This window comes from Crassostrea angulata, chromosome 8 (genome assembly GCF_025612915.1).
Source record: "Crassostrea angulata isolate pt1a10 chromosome 8, ASM2561291v2, whole genome shotgun sequence".
NCBI lineage: Eukaryota > Metazoa > Mollusca > Bivalvia > Ostreida > Ostreidae > Magallana > Magallana angulata.
Window position 1 is genome coordinate 42,793,909 of NC_069118.1, and position 26,990 is coordinate 42,820,898.

The following is a 26,990-nucleotide window of genomic DNA, read 5'->3' on the forward strand; positions in this document are numbered from 1 at the left end:
TAATAATGTTAGTTAAAGTTAAAGTAAAGAAGTATTAGTATTAATAAAAATAAAAAAGCACTGTGTGTTTCTTTCTGCATTTAAATAATCTGGGAAATCGTTAATTTTTTAACACACATGTATCTAAAAAATGATAATTCTCTAGAGAAGAAATAAATACATTCCATTTATTATAAAAATACGGGAATTGTGTCACGCAATGTCAAATAAAACGTCTTAATAAAACGCTGATATAGCTCTGTCCAACAGAGTATTGAGCTTTGAATCTTTGAAAGCTGTATTATGAGAATCGTTCACCAATCACTATCGTTAAATAATTCAAAAAAATAATTAATTAAGAAAAAAAATGTAAAAAAAACCCAACAGATATAGTTTCTAATAAAAAGATTTAAGAAAACAGGATCTACAGATGATAGAAGAAAGATAAACACAGTGAGACCAACAACTGCACAGACACCAAAAGGTAAAAAAGTGATTGAAGATACTCAACGAAGATCAGTTCAGAGAGTAACTAACGGCTTACCGCATACTAATGAGAAAGCAAAACAAGTGTATACAGAACGCTTCGTTTTGATTTGAAAATGACACTTCATGCTGTGTCAATCATGCATGCAGCATTTAAAACAATCAGACATCACAAGCAGACGATAGCTCAAGAGCTGGATACAAGACCATCTATACATTGTCGACAAAAGTTTGTTTTCTTAAGAAGCCCACTTTTATTCGAGTGCTTTTGTATGTAAGAGAAATTACCGCATTTGGGGAACAGAAACGCCTAGCTTTTACCCGGAGAAGCCAGTGCATGGAAAGAAAATTATTGCTTGGGCTGCTCTAAGCACGTTGACTAGTTAGAGGATACGTTCGTAAACCGCTTCATCTCTTTCAAAGCAAATAATAGTTGAGCTCCTCATTCCCCAGATTTAAGCCCCTTATATTTATTTCTATGGGGTTATCTGAGAAATTGTATGGGCGAATCTACTTCTTAAACACTTTGCGATCTAAATAGGTTAACAGAGATGCTTAGACTTTTTTGTCGTTTTTAAGAATTGCCAACAATAAAACCGAAACTTGGTGATGTATTTACTTATGTTTTATTCATTTAATTTGTAGTGGGCTTAAGTTTTTTTTTCAAAAAAGATATTCTGTACATGTGCATGTATGATTAAAAAACAACTTTTTACGGGGAATATCCGAATTTGACAGTCTATGAGCACAGATGAGCTTCTTTTAGAAAGAAGTTACCTAATATATGACAGGTGGTTTTGATGAGCAAACAACGAAATTTCATCCCCAACGAGTATGAGCTCTTGCCTCCATGGCTCTGGAAGCCTACACACCGAAATGAAGAAGTTTTAGCGATGAAATAGTGTGACCTTTTCAATGCGTGAATATTATCAATTATAAGTTCGATATACTTAATATTGCAACAAAATATAGTTTCGTATAGAAAAAAGCTGTTCTTTCGGGAAAAATCCGATTTTATGAAACCAAATACAGAAATATGCATTCCCTGTCGTCTCAATTTTAATGTATATTTCATAAAATGATAGTTTTTTTTCTAATATTTAATAGCTACCTGCAAACGATCACCCAATTTTATCACAAACGAAATAAAAATCAGCTGATCAAAATAGGTATTGTAATACGAAGATAGCATGACTCGAAGCCCCACTGGTACTGGATTAGATGATCAGATAGAATTCTGTCGTATATGTTGGACACCCAGAAGACCCCTGATATACACGACACACGAAATAAAGTAGACCTATCGTTTCAGGTAAATAATTCACTGCTATCTAGTTTCCGATTGATGCTTGCAAATGTAGAGAAAATATTCCTTGGATTAGTATAAAACATTTTCAATATCAATCTACAGTCTAAATATCCCGCCCAGTTATCATTGTGTCTGAGCGTTTGCACTAAATAGGAACTATATATTCATCTAGTTGTACAAACTTAAAGAGACAATTAACAATAAATTCAAGTTTAATTCGGACGGAAAATCAGACAAAAACTTGGAGTAGCATAAATGTAAAGTCACTAGTTAAAAAAGTACAACCAAGTCCAACTCACCAGAAAGACAATTCAGGAGAACGGGGTTTAAATGTTCTGTACAGTTTTGGTTTTTCTGACCCTCTGGGTCAGTGCAACACGTTGCTCTGGAAGTTGTGTCCAGTTTGAACTCGCACAGGAAGTGTCGCCGATTGAGTCCATACAGGTAATATCTAACTACTCGGCCGTTTCCAGAACTGAGCTGTTCGGCGTATGTGCCCCTAGGTGTATGAAGGACATTCGGTGCAATGCTTTTGACATTTGCAATGGCGATCGCGAGTGCTGAATCATCAGAGGATGGCTTCCGATATATAGGGACAGTGGATCTGGGAATCTGTGTGAACGCCATCAAATTGTAAGACCTAGATTTGGGGCACTCTTTTCCTATTCAGGCATCAGGTTCACTCTGAAAAGTGTCAAATTGATTAATCATATTATTATTAATTTGGTTTTTTTTTATCATATTCATAATGATATGATAAACACCATATTATAATAGCGGTCCCCTTTGTATAAATTGATACAATTTGAACTTAAATTTTCCTCTTTCAGGACTGTGATGCTGGTTATTATTATGACAGACAAAAAGAGAAATGCGTTCGTCATTGTAAGTGGTGTCTTTCTAGCAGTTCAAAGTAATGACATTGTGTCCTTTTTATGAAATGCATTTTGAACCTCACACATATATTTGAACTAATCAATGAATATGTTTGAACTTTTTGTTAAATAGTATATGCCGAAAACTAAAGATTGCGAACATTTAAATTGCAATGTACCATTATTGCAAAATACTAAGTGTTCAGCAAAGTGACACACCAAATTTTGAAAAGAACGAACGACAGTGCTATTATTTATCAAAATCATTGTCAGTACAAACTGTACACAAATAGATATTTTAACAATGATACATAAAAAAAGTGGTGATTATTTTATGTTTCATTAGCCTAATTGTTATTGTAGATTACTGTGATTTTGAATTGGTGACTGAAACATCGTGCTTTCTCTCGGAATCACATACAGACAATGCTGATTGGACACGGCGCACGGTTGTACAATGTTGACTTTATTTTTTTCAATTATTATTAAAATATTTTGTTTATTCAGAAAGTTAACAAAACCACAAGATATCATGATCAGATCCGTTTACTTTTTCAGTTGCTCTGTTAATAGCAAAATTGCTCATAGCTAGTCTTTGTTTTGAGAAATGGCATTTTTAAAAAAATTATTAACATTATAGAATTTTATATAGTGCTTACAGACTTTACAAATTGATTGCTTGATGAATTATATTAATGATTCTCAGGGAACAACTCCGTATTCTTATACTGGCCCGTCGTCAGCAAAGTTTGGGAGTTATTACAAGTATCTCCAGTCAGCATATTACGCGGGATACACAGGCATTCTCGAAAGCATCGAACACTTTGAGGGTAAACTGACTGACATAATTTATCAAAGATACGGAAAACTACTTACAATGTATCAATGAAACTTCAATTCTCATATAGAAAACAATAATAATAATACGTATTTGATACTTATGAAATCAAAATTTAATTCCTGGTTTTTTTTTCTCTTTTTTAAACAGATAAAACATACTGCCTTTCGCTTTACTATCATATGTATGGTAGCTATATGTACAGTTTGATTATTTCCACGCAAAATGGAACTGATACCCCTGTGAACCACTGGACCATGACGGGTGACCAAGGAAACTTGTGGTACAGACTGCCGGGTCTAAACCTTCAATTAGATCATAATACAAAGGTTATCTATTGACATCTATTTCCTTCTCTTCTTTATATACATCTACAGACACCAACTTCAAACATTACTCCATAAATACAATTGTTGGCATGTAAATATCACCCCCCCCCCAAAAAAAAAAAAATTATAAAAACAAAAACAAACGACCAAACAAATCAAGACAGAAAAAAACAATCAAACAGAAACAAAATACATAAAAAAAAAATTACAGGAAAAAACACAAAGCAAAGCAAGAAAGATTAAAAACCAATTTGTTATTAATGAAATCTATGACTTAAAAAGATGTAGATGTTTTAATCTATAAATGTACTTATATGTGAACAACATATGAAAGGATGGTAAACTAAAGTTGGAAATATATGGTTTGCTGCTTCCGATTTGAATTCAACACCAATAAAGGGGCCCGGAAACACCAAAATCCGTGACTTAAGAGACAATTTGAGAAAAGATAGTACATAATACTTTTCTTTACAGGTTTTAATCACAGGAGAACAAGGGTCTTACTACGCTGGAGATATTGGCATAGATTTCGTAGAGCTTTGGCCGTTTGAGTGCCCAAACAGTGCTTGACATCTTTACCAGTTTTTGATGCGTTTTTTGTTATCTCTATTTGTCTTGAAAATCCTCAGAGATTTGCCTTTACTCCTATAATGATAGAGATGTTCTACTGTATCATAATGCGTAATTCATTTTTAACCCACATTATCCAGAAAAGGCATTAGCTAGAGAGCTTGTTTTTTGTTAGGTTTTGTATACATAATGGTAGTAATTTTCAGTACTTATATTCTTATATGCTTAAAGTAAATCTGCGAAATATCCATAGTATTTTCATACTTATATTATTTTGACAAGTATGATAAATCATGAAAGATAATTTTAATGCTTTGCGATAAATAATGTCAACGTTTGAGAGAAATACATGCAATCATATAAAAGTGACATAATCTTGTGTCAAAATTATGTAGGTATTGATTAAAGGGTCATGGTCACGAGTTTGGTTAAATTCTACTATCATGTTTTTATTATTTACAATGCTTTGGGAATGTATTTCTAACGATCAGATTTAATCTGAGAGTCATTCGTAGAGTTATAAGCAAGATTTAGGGCTCAAAATTCTTTGTCATGTAAACACGGCTCATGCCCTGTTTTTGTTTACATAGGTTCCATATGCATATACCAGTAAAAAATCTTTTTCCAGCTTATTTGTCTGTCTTTTATTTATTTTAATCATAGATATACAATGTAAAGTTTCTAACGTTTAACACATTCGTTTTCTGTTTAAACTGAAATTTTTACTTCAACGATCAAAATATAAACAAACGCTTTGTTTACATAGCGAAGAATTTCAAGCTCTGTAACTCGCTAATAACTCAACAAATGAGACTCAAATTTCGGTTGCCTATTAAAAATGCCTTTCTGAAGCATTGTAAACATTATAATATTAAAATCGGATTTTTTTTTATCCAATTCGTGACCATGCCCCTTTAACATATAATGGAAAAGATAAATTTAAAAGAAATGTGTCTTTTTCAACTTTTGTTTTTGCATTGCAATGAATTCGGGGAAACTCTCTGCTAGAGAAGAGTTAAACCTTAAACCTTATACGATGATTTGAGTACATTTAGACAAAATATGTTTTTTGCTGATTCAATACTCTTTATTTTATGTAAAAATAATATAGTTCTCATTAATATCCGTAAAAGAGTTAAATATTAATCGATTTTTTGTGTACATTTAGACAAACAAAATCTTTTTTGGTGATTTAATACGCTGTATTTGATGTAAAAATAACCTCTTTTTTATTTATATCCGTGTTCAAACTTTGTAAAATCTGACGAGTCTCTCAACGAGTTTTAAAGTTAAAGAAGTACATACATAAATATTATTTGTTTTCATTTTTATAACAACATACCTAATATAAAAATAAAACAGGTTTTACTTAACCACATATCTTTCCGTGATTTCCTGCTAGACTAAAACTCTGGAGAGAAATTTGATAAATATGTTAGATTATCTGCATACAGGTATATGAATACATTGTGGTCAAATACTACATAAATACATGTAAATGTATCTAGTATGTTAAACGATTATTAAATTTCCCGTCATTACTTTCTGACATATGCTTTTAATATTTTCTTTTGTAATTATTCTACATGTGCAATGTATCTCACAAACTATTACTGCTTAAAAAAAAATGCATAAACACATCACACAAAGTGTGAAAAATATTTGTCTGTTGTCTAATTCCGACCGAGATATAATGTAATGAAATCTAAAGTGTTTTGTGTCGATGTTTCCTGCTACCTTGGGCGACCTCTTTCTTTTGAATAAATATTTGAATTGCATTACTAAGCTAAAGCATTTTTAAAACAGTAAATATTGGAAAAAACAAGTTTTCGGCTAATGCCTCATTCAGAGTTACCATTGCAATTTATTCACACAGTATATATTTAGATTTACATGTATTGCCAGTTGAAATACACATTAGATTCTATATAGAACAATTGTATCTCTTTAATTTTATCAAGTCTAATTTGTGCATAAAAGTTAAAAGGGATTTATTTTCTCCGTTTAAACTATCCACCCGTTTGAAACTTCTGCTCGGTCTTCTAAAAACACAAATATTAGGTAAGGCACGTTTTGTCTTCATTCATCTGAATTTATTAACGTTGAAAATGTTGTTTACTCCAAAACAACAACCATGACATTTGCGTCGTAAGATTTTCAAAGAAGATATGGAAGCTTATTTCTCACATTCCTGGTTTATCCCGCTTCACAGTTTCACTGTGTGTAAAGCTATCGAAACTAAACAACTGTGTACGTACTACCTACATTGACATGTAATCCGAGCCACAGCTGATCGATGAAACATGTTCTTACTCTAGGGATTGAAAAAGAGTTTACATTTTATTCCACACAATAAACGTTTTTTTTTTGTCTAAACTTAATGTAGGTGTCCCGTTCAGATATTTTCTCAATTATTGATATTTAATATAAAACAGAAAATATTTGAAAAGCAAGCGCTTTAAATCGAATATGATCACAAATATCGATTTTGTATCTTAGTTCTCCGGGTATTTGTGCAGGAAAACAACGTTTCATTGATGAACAGAACAATCAATTTTTATTCTGCATTTAGTTAGTTTGTCAAAAATTTGAATCTCGATCATTTGTTATAGTGTTGGAATGATGTTTCAATATTTGGTATCATTGATTAAAATCATACGCAACTAGACATCTGATTAATGGATTGGTGGTATGTGTTTAATTACGACGAATGTCTCGCAAATGAGAACGTCATCAACCTCGGTATTGTAGCATTTGAATGTTTGTCTCTTATATTTTTGAGTGCATATTTATTCCTCCTAAGTAAATGTGTATATTTTCTATATTAATTTCAATATCTAATGTTTTCACGAATAAGTAATTGTAAAAAATGGCATTTATTTTAACTTTAAAAAAATATCTTTGCGCGTGTTATCATTAAAAAAGTGCAGAATAATTTCAACAAGTATACCTCATTTTTTTAAACAGAGAAAGAGGGACACATGTTTTTTATACATGTAGAACGTACGTTTGTGCATGAATATTTATTATTTTTTCATAATATCTATCCTACTTTATAACATTGTGTTCATAGAAATATCAAGTAAAAAACTTGCATTTTAAAAAAAGATTCATACGTTTTGGATCACAAAAGGAAAAATACAATCTCTATTATGAATGAATCATTACTTTTATATCAATGATGGTGCTAATAAATATTTTTAAATATAATATGACGCTAGTTCTCATCAGTAACCGCCATCTAACTTTACCCTTCACTACCGCACACCTGACCAGTTAATAAAAAAATATTAAATTATCAATAATAAAAAAGAAAATTGTTCTGATAATAATTATAAAAATGCTTCTATGTTTTAGCATCTTCCTTCTTTATATTATAAAAGTTCCGGTTGATAATAAGTTCAAAACCTTATTTTGTTAAATATAACGGAACCTAATAAAAAGGAAAATGTATTTTTTTGCTAACTATCAATACTAATACTTATTAATAAAAAGTCTCTCAGACATGGATATGATTACCTGCGGTATCATATAGAAAATAAATGCTATGGAATCATTAAAATTCGTTGGGGTAAATTTTCGATGATTGTGGTTTTTTTGTTTATTTGTGGGGATTGAATTTCGTGCATGCGTCGGTTTTCAGTTTTAGTTAGAAAACAAGCTTTTCAAAATTTGTTTTCGTCGAGAATGTAAATTCGTTAGGTAGGGCTACCCATGAATACTACGAAAATTGAGCCGCCAGGAGTTAAGATATAGAGAAAAAATACTAGTATTTATACAAGTGATTTGTTAAACAATCATGATACAAAGCTTGTTTCTAACAATATTAATGGTGCCTTATATACCAGATTGTAAAGCCTTGTTCACTCGTTTAATCAAACACCATCTGAGCCAAGGCACATTTACTTATATGCCATCAGTGTGTTTAACATTGTCAAATAAATCTGATAGGTATTCTTTTTAAAAGTTGATCCATTTCCAAAAGTGTTGCAAGATATTGTAATATATAATTCATTTTGTCTGCTTTTCTGCAGATCCTGTGGGGACATTTTTAAGATTAAACATATTCGGTACAAAATGATATCTCCCTAAAGACGCAACTAACCTATACAGTATTAATGTAAAATGAACATTTTTATAGCGTGTCCTCGACCGAATAACTGCTTAATCATCTGTGTGGTTTAACCGTTCAATGTAGGTCAATCAACACTTCATGTTATATACAGCCCACACTTTCTCAACAATTCATACACTGAGGCAGAATGAAATTTCAAAGAGCGTTGCCGACGATGGTCGATTTCGTTGAGTTAATCCATGGCTGTATTCAGTTTGACCTCTCACGTGAGGTGTCTTTCTTTGACAGTGCTCAAGTGATATGCACATACCCAGTAACCTTAAGTTTTATCCTGCAACCACCACACGAATTTACCCTTAAGAACCGTACACTTAAACACTTTTTAAAAAACAAACATCAAATAATCAATATTAAAACAAAAATTTAATTGATCTGATTTTACTTTTTAAAATGCCTCGAGGAATTCATCAAGGACTAAGATCGATTTTACATCTGCGTTCGTCATGTAAAAGTTTTGTTCAATATAAATTTCAAAACTTTAATTTGTTTAATATAACATACAAAACGAAAACTATTTTTTTTTATATCTTCAATCAATACGAATACTGAAGAAAAGAGTCTAAGATATAAATGTGATAACATGCTGTACAGTGTATCATTAAAAAATAATTTTAAAAAGACAAATACTTGTGCTATTTTAAGTGATTTCATTATAAGCAATTAAGAAAGAAAGTTTGTTCCTTTTCATATTAAGTGTTGCCTTATATGCCGTATTGTAAAGCCTTACGATTATTGGTATCATCATGCAACGTGCGTAAATCTGGACCAAGCCACAGTCACATATATCATCAATGTGTTTGACGAATAAATCTGGCGTAATATAATTTTTTTAAGTTGATCCGTATCCAAAAGTGATGCAAAATATTGTAATATATAATTCATTCTGTCTGCTTTTTTGTATATCCTGTGGGGGCATTTTAAAGATCAAGCATGTTGTATACAAAATAATATCTCCCTAAAGACGCACCTAACCTATACAGTATTAATGTAAAATGAACCTTTTTAATAGCGTATCCTCAACCGGAGAATCGCTTAATCATCTGTGTGGTTTAACCGTACACTGTAGGTCAATCAACACTATTTGTTATATGCAGCCCACAACATCTCAACATCTCATATACTGAAGCAGAATGAAATTTCTAAGAGTTTTGCCGATGATGGTCGGTTTCGTTGAGTTAATCTATGGCTGTATTCAGTTTGACTTCTCACGTGAGGTGTCTTTCTTTGACAATGCTCAAGTGATTGGCACATATCCAGGATCCTCCAGAGAAGAATTATTTGGCGTGTGTGCTTCAAGATGTACCAAAGACATTCGATGTAACGCTATTGACATTTGTTCTGAAAATTTGAAGTGCAAATTAATCAGAGGCTGGACACCACTTACGCCAGGAAACGTATCTGAAGGAGTGTGTCAACGATTTCAAATGGTATATTCTCATATTCTCTCTCTCTCTCTTTCTCTCTCTCTCTCTCAGTAAAGAAGGAATAAACAATCACTGAGGCACTTTTATAAGGACTGCTCTGTTAATTAGTATTTGCAATTAAGCTTCAGTATTAATGATACAATACAAGCCGAAAAGATCGGGTGTCGTTAGAAAAGTTCACAGAAACAGTAATTTACGGAAACATCACTGTGTAATAAAAATGATGAACTAGTTTGTTTTATTTAATGATTATCAATTAAAAAGTAAATCTGCAGAAAAATCAGATGATTTTAATATTTTTTTTTCAAATTATACATCGATATTTTTTGGCATGATTTAAATTTACGGTGCACCATTTCAGGTGACGTCAAACATACGGAAGGCAAACCTGTCTCTCTTTTCGAAAGTAAACACCTTACAGTTCACTTTTCATGTTTTTTAACCCATTTATAAAATGTATCTTAATACGAATTTTGTCAATTTTTAAAAAATAGATAATAATAATTTTTCTAATAAAGTATTTTGTAGTATATCGTAGATCATATAGGTCCAGAAATATATCTTCAAGGAAATTAAGCGAAATCCAAAAGTGCAAGATCCGGGCTAAATGGGATTTTGTTCGTTATAAAAAAGATCAGTCTTTCTATCTTTGAACCTTTGATGTCATTTGTAAACCATTTTCCTAGACTTTTGTAGACAATATCAAGCAGCATCTAAGAACCCTTTGGTCTCCATCGTCTATTTTCCGGCTCGTATGGAAAATTTAATGACGTTTATTGATTATTTATTTTCTAAATTTTCAAGCGTTGGTCGTCCATATTCGGCGATCAAACAGTCAGAAATCATTGAATTAAATTGAAACTTTTGCAAATTGAGGTTTATAAGTTATTGTAATGTCAGATGAATGTTGTGCATATCTATGAGTTCGTATTTTTTCTCAAATAGGCAAAATAAAGACTTAATATTATATAAAAGTTAATTTTAATCCATTATTTGAAGAAAAAAATGTAAATCATACATATCAAACATTCACAGCATAAACACTTGAGGTACAGAGGATTTTGATAATTTCGAAACCTACATTTGAATTCGCGTAAATGTTTTGCAATTTAGTCTTCTATTATTGCAAAAAATCTAACTTGTGTTTCTTTTATAGTAAAGACCTGAAATCTGGTCACAACTATCCTTAGTGTTTGTACTTAATACTAAATAAATTTCAAGGTCATAACAAAAGGTAAAATATGGTGACGTTTTCTCGGATTTTTATCTATTTTTAAGGTTGTCAAATAAACTTAAACCTCAATTGATTTAAAACCAATTGTTAAATTCTAAATATGATGGTATATTTTAATTACATGGTCATGGCAATCATACTGTTACATGTTATTTAAATTTGAATAATACAATTTCATTTTAGAGACTAATAAGTGATGCAAATTATCGTCTTAAGGAGAATTTACGAACCCAAGTTGTACAATGTATTGCATCAGAAGATTTGCAAGCAATAATTTATTTCAAAAACTTTAAGCATTTAAAAGATCTCCTGTATAAAAGGCAGTACAGGCATTTGTAATATCTTGAAAAGTAACTTATTGTCATAGCAAATCACAACGGTCACTATTTTATTTTCTCTCCAATCAACGGAGGTTCAATGGGTAGGTATGGGGCGGTATTGTCAAAAATTGCCAGGGCAGATTTTTTTTTTGATTTGAAATATTTATAGATTTTATTCAAAAAATTTCGGAAAAATTGAATGATAAGATAAAATAATCTTGTCAGTTTTGTGCTACCTTAAACGGCTCAATTACTTATTATAAAAAGAAAAAATGCGTACAAAATATAGTTTAAACAGTTTAAGTTTAAAAATGATTACTTTCACTGGTAACATATTCCGCTCACAATTGAACTTGTCCGCAAACTTTTTATCACAATCCTCGTATATAGTTACTTAAAAATGTTTTTTTTATGATTTTTATTCCAGGGCGACACTTGGATTGTCAAATTAATATTATACAATGTATATTTTTTTTTAGATGTGTGAAGATGGATATTTCTATGACAGACAGAACGAATCTTGTCTTCAGCACTGTACGTCTTATATATTAACCAAGTTCCTTTATTCATTTCTTTACAAACTAAGTTATACTTACTGAATATTCATACTTTGAAGAGAGAAGTATAACAACCGTTAATTATACAACAGCGCTCAACGATATAAATATCAGTAATTGTTTGCAATTGACTAGAGGCTTAATTTTACTTTAATCTTTGTTTTATATTTCCTATCTTGACTTATCTTTATTTCAGATTATTGCGACTTTGAGAGTAATCCAGAATCGGCTTGTTTTCTCCCCGAGAGTCTATCGGACGAATTTGATTGGACCATTCTTACGGTGGGTAGTAAACAAAATTTTAAATTATATCGAAGCCTTGTTATCTTACAATCCTGCTTATAAAGGAGTAGGTTGGAGGTGGGTAGGTTATTTGGAAACAAATAACAACGATTGTTTTCTTTATGGGGATACAATATCTGAATGCAACAATTAAGGTTTTTGTTGGATGTGTTCATTATTACAACATCATGATAGAACAATAACAATCAGATGTCTGTGATTGATACAAATAGTCAATTGTCAAAGCCTTTAATAAAATAAAGGGGTTTATTTAACATAGGGTTCGACACCATCTGTAGGCACGGGTCCTACCTCAGCGTACCATGGATTGCGTTACAAATACATTGAAACATCCACAATTGTGCTGGGACAAAGAGCAATACTGGAGAGTTCAACGTCATTTCAAGGTACACTGCACTGCTATTCCTTTCCAATGATATCAATAAATCATTTTTACACGTAAAACATATCAGTCAGTGTAGTATTCAGTTTGTAAATATATAAAGGAGTCCGACTTTTGTCAATGAAGGTGAAATTAAAAATACTGCAGGTTTTAATTTAATTCTTTTAAAGCACTTTCTAACCTTTTTTTCTATACAATGGTACAATATAGTATTCCAAATCATAAGTGCTGATTTAAGTTAGAGAGCCTGGTTGAAATATTATGTAAATAACAGAAGAACTACAGTTGTTTTGATTGCCATTTTTGGGGCATTTTTTGCAAATGATAGCCTTAAATTTATTTACTGTAAGACACATTTGCTTTAATGATTTTATCCACAAGTAAAAAAAATATGAACAAACGCTGTATTATTTTTTGTGGGTCTATTACCGATTAAATGATAGTAAAACGTCTTATTATCAATACTAAACAAGCTTTAATGGTGATATATTAATATCACGCACGCAGCATTAGGGGGCGGGTGGACAGGGATCCAGGGGACCTAGCCCCAATTTTTTGCAGCATACATTTGCTTTAAATTAACATAAAAAAATGAACTATCATAAAGTCCCATCCCCCAATACTTTTGTGGAAGTATGTTATAAATTGAAGTAAAAATTAGGAATTCAACAGTGAATTTCAAGCTACAAGGAATTTACTATTCATCCCCTCCCCCCCCCCTCCCAACCCTGAGAATTAAGATTCTTCATGGTTTTGAGAATTTGTTTCTTTTTTATGATTATCAATTTTTTCGGTTAAGGTTGCCCCCCCCCCCCTCTGCCCACTTTAATAAACGACGCTACGTGCCTGAATATCGTGCATTTATTCACAACAAAGTTTGAACTCTCTTGTGTGTAACTTGTAACCAGAACAGAATTTTAATTTCTCATTCCGATTAAGAATATTTGTTTTATATAATTAAGAGAATATATTGTTTATTGAACAAAGAAATCAGTTACATGTATTGGGAATCTACTTTAACGCTCCACAAATCAAAATGTGCAGCATTCAACTTTCAAGCAGCATTATTGCCTCGGGTTGAAGGTCTTGAAATTTTATCTTTCAAGGGGAATGATGCGAAAATTACTTTTTCATTACATTAATATAACAAAATTAAAATGTATTAGTAATAAATGTAAATACTTCTATATACAGATAGTGTTATGTTTAATATATTTCTTCAAAGAACAAAAAGAAAAACTAATCAATTAAATATATAAATAAATTAACGTTGTTTAAAAGAGAAACTTTCTGAATCTTGTCTGCTGATTTTTTGTATCCTATTCAAAATCGCAATAAATGTGCAGTGACTTTATACATCCATTCAATAAGCTAAAACCTACTGCCTGACGATGTACTACCACATGTATGGGGCCACCATAAACACTCTCACCATCAGAACTAAGAACGGAAACAACGCCGCCATAGACCGCTGGAAATTGTCTGGTAACCAAGGCAACGTCTGGCACCATCTGTCTGGGGTCAGCCTTCCATTGGACTCCCAAACAAAAGTAAAATAATTAAAGGCAAAACGTGTTTACAAGAACCAAACTTTTACAACCGCGAATAAAATAACTATCACAGATGTTACTCTCCTTACATGTAATACTATCCTTAATATAATAAGGGGAATATGAGGTCGGCCATTTTATTTATATGTGGACACATTTTTTTATCATTTCTTAAACTGACTTTCTCATACCAAAAACTGATCAGAACTTATATTTAACATTAATATTAAAATAAATATCATATATTTGATATTTTTGTTATCTTTTGACAACAATTTTGGTCATACAATCTTTGGCATAAACAGTTAGTTAAAACAATAAACATTATTTTGCCTACAGTACCGATCAGACCCAACCTAACAGAAAGTAAACCCCAACTAAACCCTGGGTTTATTTTCTGGGTTTACTCTGGGTTTATTAGAGTGGACCAAGAGTAAACCCAGAGTAAACCCCAAGTAAACCCAGAGTGGACACAGAGAGTAAACCCCGATTAGAAGAATACCCTGTAAGCAGACGCTTCTTGTGTATTCGGAATATACAAGGGGCAGAAATTACAGGTGGTAGGATGATAAGATAAAATACAGGTCTGCTTCACACTTCAGTTAGTATAGGTGACTCCAAAAACAATTCTCGAGTAAACCCAAAGTAAACCCCGAGTAAACCCAAAGTAAACCCCGAGTGGACCCACATTTCCAAAAAGTAGACCCTAAGTAAACCCAGAAAGTAAACCCGGGGTTTAGTTGGGGTTTACTCTGGTGTTAGGTTGGGTCTGATCGGTACTGTACATATATGTACATACGAGCGGATATCCCCTTAAGCAAATGCCGAGGTACATTTTTGCATTCGACGAAGCTTTAAGGTATTTAAGTGTTTCGAAAAAAACAACTATGCTATATAATAAACCACTGCTTACAACGTTTATAACCACTTTTTGTTTTATATGTGACTCACCTGTCAGATGCGATTGTTTTCTTTTAATAATAAATTTCACAGAAAAATAACTTTTCTGATAGGAAAAACATTCTTTTTTTTCAGAATGTTTCTATTGGAAAAGAATAGAAATTTAACTTCCGATAGCATGTGAACCGACAGGGTTTTTAAAATTTTATACAAAAGTGGATTCCTTGCTCTAAAACTGGATGTCTGAATTAAATTCCTGGAAGAATGCTTTTTTATTTCTTAGGAAATATATTCTTTTTAGAAATCCTTTTTGTTTTCAAAAAAAGAAGAAGAATAATTTTCCCGTTATATATTAATTTTCAAAGGTAATTACCTTACCTGTCATGCGAGACACACGAAATAGAAAAGTGGCAATATACTCTGTAGACAATGGTCTATCATTTAGTTATTGTTTATACATATCATTTTTTTTATGAAACTGTATCTTAAGTGGATAAGAAAAATGTCACATTTTTACAAATTATTATCCGGCACAGTATTACTAGATAGTGTCATTGAACTTACAATGAAATGTGTTTTTCTCCCTGATTTAGATTATCATCGAGGCCACTAAAGGATCCGATTTCACTGGCGATACTGCGATCGATTACGTTGAACTTTGGCCATTTGCATGCCCGTAGAAAATGACTTCATGAACGTCTAGTGCACTGTCAATCAAAGTTAACAACTTGATGATAGTTCACCAACCGCAGAAGACGTAAACAAGACAAGTTTTTATATTGTTTAGAAGGAGTTTGATGCCAAAGAGGGAAACATCCTGGAAAAGGTTGTACTATCAAAAAAAGTTTGATAGTACTTTATGGCTATTTTATATTTCGATATATATAATTTAGTGGTTATTTCTTTTTTTATGTTGCTCTCTAAATATATTTTATCATCAAAATGATACATCGGGCTCATTTCAATGTTTATTACTTGTTAATTCATCTCCGTTAACGTTCAAATAAAAACATGGATTGCGGTTCCTAGCCTTCATACCTATTCACGACAAAAAAAACCCACTTAAAACGTAAAGTTCTTTTAAAATAATTTTGAAAAAATAAAACTTCAAATGTACCATTTAAAAGATAAAAACAACAGACAAAACTGACAAACGGAAATTTTAAAGTGCGATAACTGTTACTTTGAGGACATTAATAATTTAAATTTCTGATACAGAAGCTCAAAATTCAAACTTGCACATAAAAATGAAATTAGAAACTTTCATGGCTTGATATTTGAACGAAACAGAAATTCTTTTTTTTTTTTAAATTGAATAAAGAATTGCTCCAAAATATACTAAGTCTTGCATATAACTGAGAGGTACATGTACCAATGTAAAATATAAAGTTTGAAGAAGCATTAACGAAAAAAAAAATGAAATTCATATTACAATTTGTGCGTTGTATTTATGATAATCAGACATTATATTGTATTGAATGATGTAACAACAAAAAATAATTAATTTTGCCAGTACCAATTCATTTTAAAAGGGTATGGACACAATTTTGGTAACAATGCTTACAATGTTTCAAAAATTCATTTTTAATGGTAAAGAAAAATTGTATTGGCATTCGTTGAGTTATAAGAAAATTACAGAGCTTACAGTTCTTTGCTATGTAAACAAAGCTTTTGTTTACATTTCGAATGATGAAGTGAAAATTCCAGTTTCAGACCTAAATTGAATGTGTTAACTGTTTATTTTCATTTAAAATGAATTAAAAGATTCACAAATCTGCTTAAACATATTTCTACCGGTATATTAAACCTATGTATACAAAACAGGGCAAGAGCCCTGTTAAATGACAGAGAAAAAAATGTGAGCCCTGTATTTATTTTGCTCATAATTCTGACTCTCTAATTTCATTTGATCATTAAAAATGCTATCATAAAATATTGTTAATAACCTTTTGTTTTCAAATCAAACGTATTAGACATAAACATCAAACATTTTTTGATAGAAGCTTCAATTTCATACTTTTATTTACTTTTCGTGTTTATGAAATATAATATCATTTACAAATGATTCAGACAGATAATTGATTTTCGTGTATACAATAAAATAAGTGCAATTTTATATTCCTATTTGTAAAATAAAGTCATAATTGATTTTCATGTATACAATTAAGTAAGTGCAATTTTATACTGAATGTCCTATTTGTAAAATAAAGTTATCGCTTAAATTTTTGAGTCCTGGTAAAGAATGATAACTTTTCGATGTTTTTTTTCTTAAAGCTATTTTTTAAAATAAAGATGAAGACCAAAGTTTTACTCCGTTACGTATTATTTATCATCATTGTAAATTCAAGACCATCTTTGCTCGTATGTGGGTCACGTAGCTAGAATTTTCTCGATCTTTTTAAGTAATCAAAATTTTGATTTTAAGGTGGTACAATGTATAAGCAAAACTAGAAATATTTTTAAAGACATTTATAAAAAGGCTGGGTTTTTTGTTTTTGTTTAGGTATTTATTGATCAGCATTCCCTTACATTGTATCGGTAAAATGTATTTTTCAAGATATTCATTAAATATTCTACGAGTAAATTGGGATATTTAACTTGTCAATAACCCCATACAAAGAATAGTTTGAAGACGATATGGTGATCAATCAAGAGCTTTAAAGATCATTTCTTACAGTAAATATACTTTTTTCTCGCATCGTTACCGGTGTGAGATCGGTTTTTCAAGTGTGAGACAGCAGTGTAATATTTTTTCTGTCTTACACCGTGGATTACTACGCCGCTCTTTAACGTAAACAAACCCTCTCTGCTGTAGGGAAATGCAAAATGATGAATTGAGATTATTCCTAACATGAAAGTAATTGTTTTGCTTAATGAATAATAATTTACCATATTCATATTGAAAACAAAAAAACTGTCGTAAACTCTGCTCTCATTTTGACTTGCTCTATTTGAAGAACGCGAAGGGATAAACCTAGATTAATCTTTTAAACGTCATTACAGAAAGTAGTCAGAAATCGTTTTTTTTTTTAATAAAAAATAAAGCGATAAAAGTTAATTCATTATATATTCTTGTGGGATTAATCCACCTCAGAGCCAAGATTCCCGGTCTAGGACTCGGCAAAGCCAAATCCTGCCAAATCCTAGAACATGAATCTTGTCCCCTGAAAGGAATTTCACTATCCCACTCTCGTAATGATGAGTAATCTCAAGTATACCGATATGCGTTTAAAAAAAATATAGAAAAAATTAAGATGGTTTTAGCTTCCGATGTATTTTCCTCTTTGCATATAGAATTGTAATTTCTGGTAGAACCCCAACCAACAGTAAGTGCATACATATTTTTCTGCTTGGTGCTGACACAATGTTGTGAAAGGCTTTCATCCCATACATTTGTCAGGGCAATAAAATTGAGAATAAATCAATAAATCATAAAGTCATGATTAAAAATCCTGGCTTTGGAAAGCGAGCTTTTGTGTGACATTGATACCAAGATTGGAATTAACCATGACGTCATCCGAACATGGAGACACGTGTATCAAGTATCCAGATCTATCGTGAAGCAAGAAGATAACTTGTGTCATATTTCGAGATAGATTACATAGTCGTCATCATCAACTTGTAAATTATTCATCATACACGTGCCTATTAATTCTCGATCCAAAAAATCTCTTATAACGATAAGTTAGTTTGTTAACCATGGCGCGGGAAGTTATACTGGTATTGTTCTCCATATTTTACGGAACAGAACAATGTGAGAATTTCAGGTATACGAAAGACGTTTCTGCTCCGAATGCCATTCAAATCATCTCCAATGTATCTACAGAGTCCGTGAACTACCTTCGTGGTTCCTGCGTCAGTGAATGTATGTCTAACATTGACTGTAACGCCATAGATGTATGTGGGACGTATTGTCGCCTAATTCGAGGCTGGGACTCCTTGTACACGGAACAGAACGTGGCAACGACCTGCCAACGATTTCAGATCGTAAGGATATTTTATTTATTAACCGGGATTGGGGGGGGGGGCTTATGTCGTTTTTACTAATAGATGTAGAGTTGTATGGCATATTTTAATATTCTATTTAGAGAAGAGAAGAGGTCAGTCGTTCATGGAGAATAGATGGCTTTTGTATTTGTACTACTACTAGGTTTTTTGAGAAAATAACATGTATTATTGGGTTTTTTTCTTTTGCTCTTTTTTATTGCAACCGTAATATCTGGTCTGATTTCTGACTTATCAACATTTCAAAAGTATATTCGATTTAAGGTCCATAATATCAAGTTGTAAGGAAACTAAATGAGCGTACCCCCCCCCTTTTTTTTTTACAATAGTTGTTATTGTTATAACTTGTATAAAAAAAGGAATCAAAAGTTACAATCTAAAAAGGACTTTATTTTTTGCAGAACAAAGGCCTAAATAAACAAGAAAAAATAGTTCTTGTAATTAAGGATAACTGAAGATTTTTTAACGTGATTCTCATTTAAAAAAAAAAAACAACAACAATGCATTGTATTTAGCTTAAGATAACTTATATATAGAGACTTACATTTCAAAGCGTATTTAGGATACGATTTTTCAAACAATTACAAATTTTATTATATTCATTTGTTCAATCAATTAAAAAATAAGTGGGAAGAATGACAAACCCGGGTTTTTCAAACTTATTCAATTATCAATACATTAGCTTTTCTATTTATTAAGTCTTCATGATACACATGTCCAGATTAGAAATTATATAACAATATTGGAAACAGGAAAATGATCAAAATACCTTAGCAATTTAATAAAATTTGCTCGAACCTGGAAAATAAATGTTTATTTTGCTTTAGGAATGTGCAGCGGGGCAGTTTTACGACCGTGCATTGGAGAGATGCGTTGCTCACGGTATGTAGCATATTTACTTTTATCACATGTTTAGCTCAGTATACGATGGATTTTTGATGTAACACTGTGATGATGATGTGATGATGATACATGACTGTGTATTTCTGTTACAATCATGTTAGAAGTTTTGCATGTTTGTAACCAACAAACTGCATGATTGGCTAATACATCCAATGATTAAATAGTGGTTTATAAAACAACTGTTCCAACCCATTTTATGTACAATCATGTACAAGTATAGCTTTGGTAGCCATTGACTTCATATTTTATAATTTGATTTTTTGCTATCAGTTGTGGTCATTAGACCTTTAAAATAAGTTAAGATTTTATATGTTAGTCAAAATAATTTTGAATACTTTCTGTTGGTTTTATCGCACTTTTTCATTTAGATAATCGTGTGGCACGCACTATAAAAATATTTAAAAATGCTTAAAACGATAGAACGCACCATATCTCAAAATTTTGATCACTGACATCATATGAATTTAATGCCAGCAGAGTAAGGTGATTATGATTAGTTAAATACTATAAACTATTTAGTATTATCATCATTCAGTATTTTTTTAAAATCAAAAATGGGTAGAGATTAAAAAACTGATAGAGGATATTCGGACAGGAATATTTATAAAAATTGTGAATGAAAACTTGATGCTTTGTATAAATTTTGTGTCACTATCATTCATAAAGTTTAACTGAATTTTTTTATTTAAAAAAATGTAGCAATTTGTATTATTTTCACAATTAAGAAAATCTAAATCATAGTGTAAAATTTTTAGGGATTTTACTGAAGTTTTCAAAAAAAAAAATGGCCATTAAATCCAAAAGTAGATCATTGACCTACTTTTTTGAAAGTGAAAAATAGCACTACCATGATAGGTCTATAACACACAAAATATTTTTTTTTCAGAGTAAATGTATACCTTGAATTATTTTCCGATAAAATAGTAATTAACACATTAAACATGATTAGAACATGATTAGAACATGTGATTAAAATAATCTCTCGTGGTTTGTGATTTCTATTTGGAACGTACGTGATAGTTATCGTAAAAATGCAAAAAAAAACCAAGACCATAATTGCTAAATTTACCAGACATGCAGCATATGTCGTATTCAAAAGTCGACAATATTTACCCTCGTCTAAATCTTATTACTTATCATTTTTACAACACACTCAAATCTAATGTTTCACAATTTCTGTAATGAAGATTACTGTGACTTTGAGGCTGACCCCGAGGTGTCGTGTTTTCTGACGGAGGATCTAGCAGATGATGATGGTGACTGGATACGAAACACGGTAAACATTATAAAAACATGTTTTAGAGTTGCAACTCTTTTTGTACATGGTATTGTAACCTTTCAACTGAGAATTTTTAGTCAACAAATTGTTTTGTTAGGAGGAAATACATTTTAATTCATAAATATGACTTTTACAGGGCCCGACAAACACTGGCACTACCGGACCAAATGGAGCCAGATTTGGTAGTTTCTACAAATACATGGACTCTGCTGCAATGAAGCGTAACGAAGTGGTAACACTGATTAGTTCCAAAGTCTTCACAGGTTTGTTCTCTGCATGCAGGGAAAAGAAGGGGGGGGGGTCAAATATGAGTTTCTTGTATGACTTTATCACGTGAACAATTTTCTTTTAATATTGATCCTCCTCTAGGTTTTCAAGGATTGTAATGTACATAATTACTTTCTGTGTTCCACGTTCTATTGACTTGTTCGATCACAATAATTATTATGAAATAGAATCATATATATGCGTCATGTTTTATTCATAAGTACATGTCTTAGTTTCAAACAAACTTTGTACATAAAAATTCTTATATTGCATTGCAACGAACAACACCCTTTATTTTCATTTGTTTTATAATCCAAGGTTTATACTAGATAATAGTATTTTGATTTACTAATTCAGTTTGTACTATTATACATGTACATGTAATTCATTCCTTCAAACCCAAATTTAAACATATTTTATCGACAATAAATCAATGTAGTATTAAGAAGTTTGCTGAAGGTTTCGATCGATTGATAAACTAGTGTCGTACAAATGGATCTTGTATATTTTAGTTCAATAGAGCTGTGAAGCACGATTGGTTTTCTGAAGAAATAGAGAAAATATTCTATAGATATACATTTGAAAATATCTTGCAGCACGATCATATTGCCTGACATTCTATTATCACATGTCCGGGAGTCAAATGGGGGATCTGACAGTTTTCACACAGAACGGAACCCAGTCAGCGGTAACTAAGTGGACCGAGAACACAGACCAGGGCGACGTCTGGATACAAGTTCCTGGAATTAATCTCAAACTTGATTCTCAAACTAAGGTACACACAGAGAGAGAGAGAGAGAGAGAGAGAGAGAGAGAGAGAGAGAGAGAGAGAGAGAGAGAGAGAGAGAGAGAGAAGCTTTTCGTGTTTCTGAATTTCCTCCGATATGGAACTAATAAGTTTTTTAAGTTGCTACGTATTTTTGGATTTCAGATTTTGATCACGGCTAAGAGAGATGGAAATGCGGCCGACATTGCGGTAGATCTGTTTGAGCTGTGGCCATATCCCTGTTAACAGAGGCGCATTGACTGAATATCGTTAAATTGGTACATGATAATGGTCCCCAAGATTTTCAAAGTTGTTATTTGGTGTGACTGTTGTTGTTGATGTGTTGGTTATTTTAACAGAATTAAATTCCCATTTTTATAAAGGGAGGGGAATAGAGCAGCCGGGGGGGGGGGGAGACAAATGACCACGATTTCAGGCAATTCGATCATACTTTCTCTCCATCTCCCATTTAAGTGTAAAGGTTATGAGTACGCCTTTAATATTACAATCTATAAATGTACCTCTTTACCATTTTTTGATTGTATATTATAAGTACATTGTCTGTTGGAGTTGATGCATGTACATGTAGGTTCTGGTTAGCAAAGGTAACCAAATTAAACATAATGGTAAATGTATCAATTATCTTTTAGTCGTTTGTTCAGTATTTTGACTAATATATTAGCGAGCGAAGCGAACTCTACCGGCAAGGCGTGTAGGAATAGAAAATTCGGAGTACATGTAGTTGCACATTGATTCAACGGATTTTTCCGTCAGTTGCTCAGACCAGTATTGTAATACCCTGTTTTTATCGGACCAGCAGTTCCCTGTTACAGTAAATATAGTTTTTCATTTCACACTCTCACGAGAACAAGTTTTTCTTGCAGATAAAAATAATTAAAGACTATGTACATGCATTGTAAATATATACTAGTACTGCTGGCACAACGTAATTCCATTACATAGACTAACGGAGTTATTGTCCTTTCGAGTGACGTCACAATTGATTTCTTACACATTGATCCGAAAAATGTTTTTGGCATCAGTAAATTTCGACCCACAATGCAGTTCCAAAAATACCCTTTTTAGCCTGTTTCCTTGGCCTACCCATAATGCTACTGTTGCGGAACATTATGGGTAAGCCAGGGAAACAGGCTAAAACACACGACACTTGACCGACTTGAACGTTGACGTTACAATAAGGGGAAATTACCCTAACTAGTTATTGTAAATCTGCTGAAATTAAATACCAAAATCTTCTCAAAATCTTGCAGAGCTAACGAATGGAAATTTAATTTCATCTGTTCAAAACTAACGTCATTCATGCGCCGTGAATTGCAAGTTTTTCGTAAGTATGCACTGTACATAATATATTGCCCTGTACATATGTAATTCAAACCCAAGTTTATTTTTTCCTAGAGCTATGTACAGCTATAAATGCACCGAATGTATGTATTTTCACAAATATACGACAAATGGCCCAACTCCGACAGTCAGCGAACCAGCGGTAAGTTGCATCCACCAATAAGAAAGTTTGTGGTTAAGGTGCGGGTATTGTTTATGCATGACGTAGCTAATTGAATTGAAAGCGACGCGATAGGAAAAACATCACCAAATTCGATTTGATAATAAACGGAACGTGCAGATTTTACTCCTGTCAGTTTGTACAGAGCTATGAATATACAATTAATGTTCGTAATACTAAAGGGAATCATACGTACTAAGTCTTGATGGATTTAAATACCCGCAACGTTATTTTTTACAAGATAAACGAAGGGTAGGATTTACGCACGAAACAATAGGATTAACGCACGATAGAACAGTATACACACACGATAGGATAGGATTAACGCACGATAGAACAGTATACACGCACGATAGGATAGGATTAACGCACGATAGAACAGTATACCTGCGCAATAGGGTAGGATTAACGCACGATAGAACAGTATTCACAGGCGATAGGATAGGATTGTTAAACGATAGGAAAGAATAAACGATGTTCATGATAAACGTATCATCGCTTTAACAATCTTCCCAAATAAACTGATAATGGCAGAATTTGAGAAAGGACGCGTACAAATAAAGATTTACGTGGAATTTCTTTTCAGTAACAATTGCCGAGTTGTTAACCATTTTTGCATCATTTATAGAATGTATAAAAATGACCAGTTAATTTTTTAAACTAAAATTATGAGCTTAAATAACCAATGAATTTTCTGTATTGTTAACATTGTTTGTAATTACCGAACACCCTAGCCGATCACTGCGAATATTTCAGCCTGAGATCAAATCACACGAAAAATAGCGGGTTCAATTATAAAAATCCAACTCTTGTTTAAAGAAAATATAAAATCTATCATGAAAGTTTAATACATTCTTTCTGTATAAGATAATGATGCATTAAAAATGAATTATATTACATAGAAATTAAATAAATATTTACGCAGATACATATTCCACGTACGATTTTTTAACAATCTTTTCATTACCACATACCCTGGCTGATTGCCGAGAACATTTCAGCCCGAAACAAATATCACACGGAAAATAACAGGTTCAATTAAAACTCAACTCAGTTTGAATTATATATAAATTATATCATAAATACATTTGTTATCGTAAAAATATGATGCATAAAAAAACAAATTATATACTGCATAAAAGTTAATGTTTACGCAGGTATAAAAATGAACGATAAACCTGATACAATTAAGGCACGATACGATAGGATTAACGCACGATAGAACAATATACACGCACGATACGATAGGATTAACGCACGATAGAACAGTATACACGCACGATACGATAGGATTAACGCACGATAGAACAGTATAACACGCACGATGCGATAGGATTAACGCACGATAGAACAGTATACACGCACGATACGATAGGATTAACGCACGATAGAACAGTATACACGCACGATACGATAGGATTAACGCACGATAGAACAGTATACACGCACGATACGATAGGATTAACGCACGATAGAACAGTATACACGCACGATACGATAGGATAGGATTGTAAAAAATAAGGTTGCAGGGACTGTAATGTAAGGAAGTAATATATGAAATGGGAAATTACTGATTTTTTTTCTTCATTTTTTTATTTATTAATTTTTTTTTGGTGGTATTTTACGATTAAACCAAAATAGGTTTAACTATCTTATTCGCCTATTCTAATTAGAATTTAAAAGTCTTTATAATACATGTACATTACTTGCATGATAGTAAGGGAGGTAAGGATATACGCATATCTCCAGAAATTGTTTGTTATGCCGAAGGAGAAGTAGTAATATAGAAAACATCGCCAGGTCTTATTGTTTATCAACTCTTGTAAGGCTACATATTCTGAGTGTTTACCGGTTTCTTTCTATGTTAGTTTTTTTTTTCAATTTGCAGTAACACGTAATACATGTTATACGTTTTTTAATTATAAAAACGATTAAAGGTTTGATATAAATCGATTTAGAAATAATCTTTTGGTGACCTAATAAGCTCGTCCTCGGAATTTTTCATACGATTGAGAATTCACGTGGTTTCCAAAAGGGTGAGATGCACATGTGAGGTGAAATGAAAAATATGACGATGACAGGGATTTTAGAAGTTAGATTGCCCTGACACGTGACTGTCTAGAACAAATTAAGTAATTACTCTGAAGCTTCATATGAAAAGAAACTGCTATTAAGTGTGAGTTTTGTAAACTACATTGATTAACAAATTATTAACAAATGATTACGATATTTTTTTTTTAAATTATGCTAAGTTTATACATAGTTGGCCTAAATTGTTAATTTTTTTTACAAAAAAAGGAAACACTTTTTGTTTTGTCTTACCATAATAAACTTTTTCTTCTTTTTTAAATTATGCCATGTTTGTAAGATATATCAATTTTGGATTTGGATTTTAAGAGCACTTTGATAAAAGATGAAGAAAACATTATACAATGAATATACATGTATATACATTTACCTGAATATGAATACCTGGCTCATTCAATCTTTTAGTTACCAACAGTTCTAAATAATATTTTTCAATATACGGGTACATGTGTATTAATACTATATATTTACATTTCCCAGTGTCTTTGCCTGTAATAACACTACGTATCGATTTTGTACTATATAACCCATAATACATATGACGCCAAATTGAGGCGCCAGCGGGGTTTGCTTATTTATAATCAAATATTTAATCGTACGATGGCTTAAAACTATATATTTAAATATAATAAGTAATTAGGAATCATTCTTTGGATTTGATCATGCCCCGACCGAAATTATCACCTCATAGTACTCAAAAAATGATTCCTTATCCCTTATATATGTAACTATCTCCGCCCTTCAGCCATGTTCGATAACTCGAGGTTATTCATATTTTTCTTTATTTGTACCATGAATCTGCCTTTTATATAGATAGTGTTTGATAAGTCTTCTATAAGTCTGCCCCAAGATATTTATGCAGCACATTTGGCTGTTTTTTATTTTACAAATACAAATACCTGTGCGGGATGTTCAATTGAAATCGCTGGAAAGGAAACAAATTATCATTTTTCACTCCGAAATATTCAC

The 26,990-nt window shown here is 31.9% G+C and overlaps 2 protein-coding genes and 1 pseudogene across 2 annotated transcripts; all 3 read left to right on the plus strand.

Moving 5' to 3' along the window:
- Positions 1-2,044: 2,044 nt before the first annotated feature.
- Positions 2,045-4,386, plus strand: LOC128159027 (MAM and LDL-receptor class A domain-containing protein 2-like; annotated as a pseudogene).
- A 5,265-nt stretch (positions 4,387-9,651) lies between these two features.
- LOC128159029 (MAM and LDL-receptor class A domain-containing protein 1-like) lies at positions 9,652-15,994 on the plus strand. The gene is made up of 6 exons (XM_052822060.1): positions 9,652-9,948; positions 11,979-12,033; positions 12,253-12,338; positions 12,619-12,745; positions 14,113-14,291; positions 15,785-15,994. Exons 1-6 carry the CDS (start codon positions 9,652-9,654, stop codon positions 15,869-15,871), a joined length of 831 nt encoding a protein of 276 aa, XP_052678020.1. The 3' UTR covers positions 15,872-15,994.
- A 2,874-nt stretch (positions 15,995-18,868) lies between these two features.
- LOC128159026 (MAM and LDL-receptor class A domain-containing protein 1-like) lies at positions 18,869-22,795 on the plus strand. Its single transcript, XM_052822058.1, has 6 exons — positions 18,869-19,178; positions 20,024-20,078; positions 21,287-21,375; positions 21,515-21,641; positions 22,242-22,420; positions 22,577-22,795. Exons 1-6 carry the CDS (start codon positions 18,891-18,893, stop codon positions 22,655-22,657), a joined length of 819 nt encoding a protein of 272 aa, XP_052678018.1. The 5' UTR covers positions 18,869-18,890; the 3' UTR covers positions 22,658-22,795.
- The last annotated feature ends 4,195 nt before the right edge of the window (positions 22,796-26,990 follow it).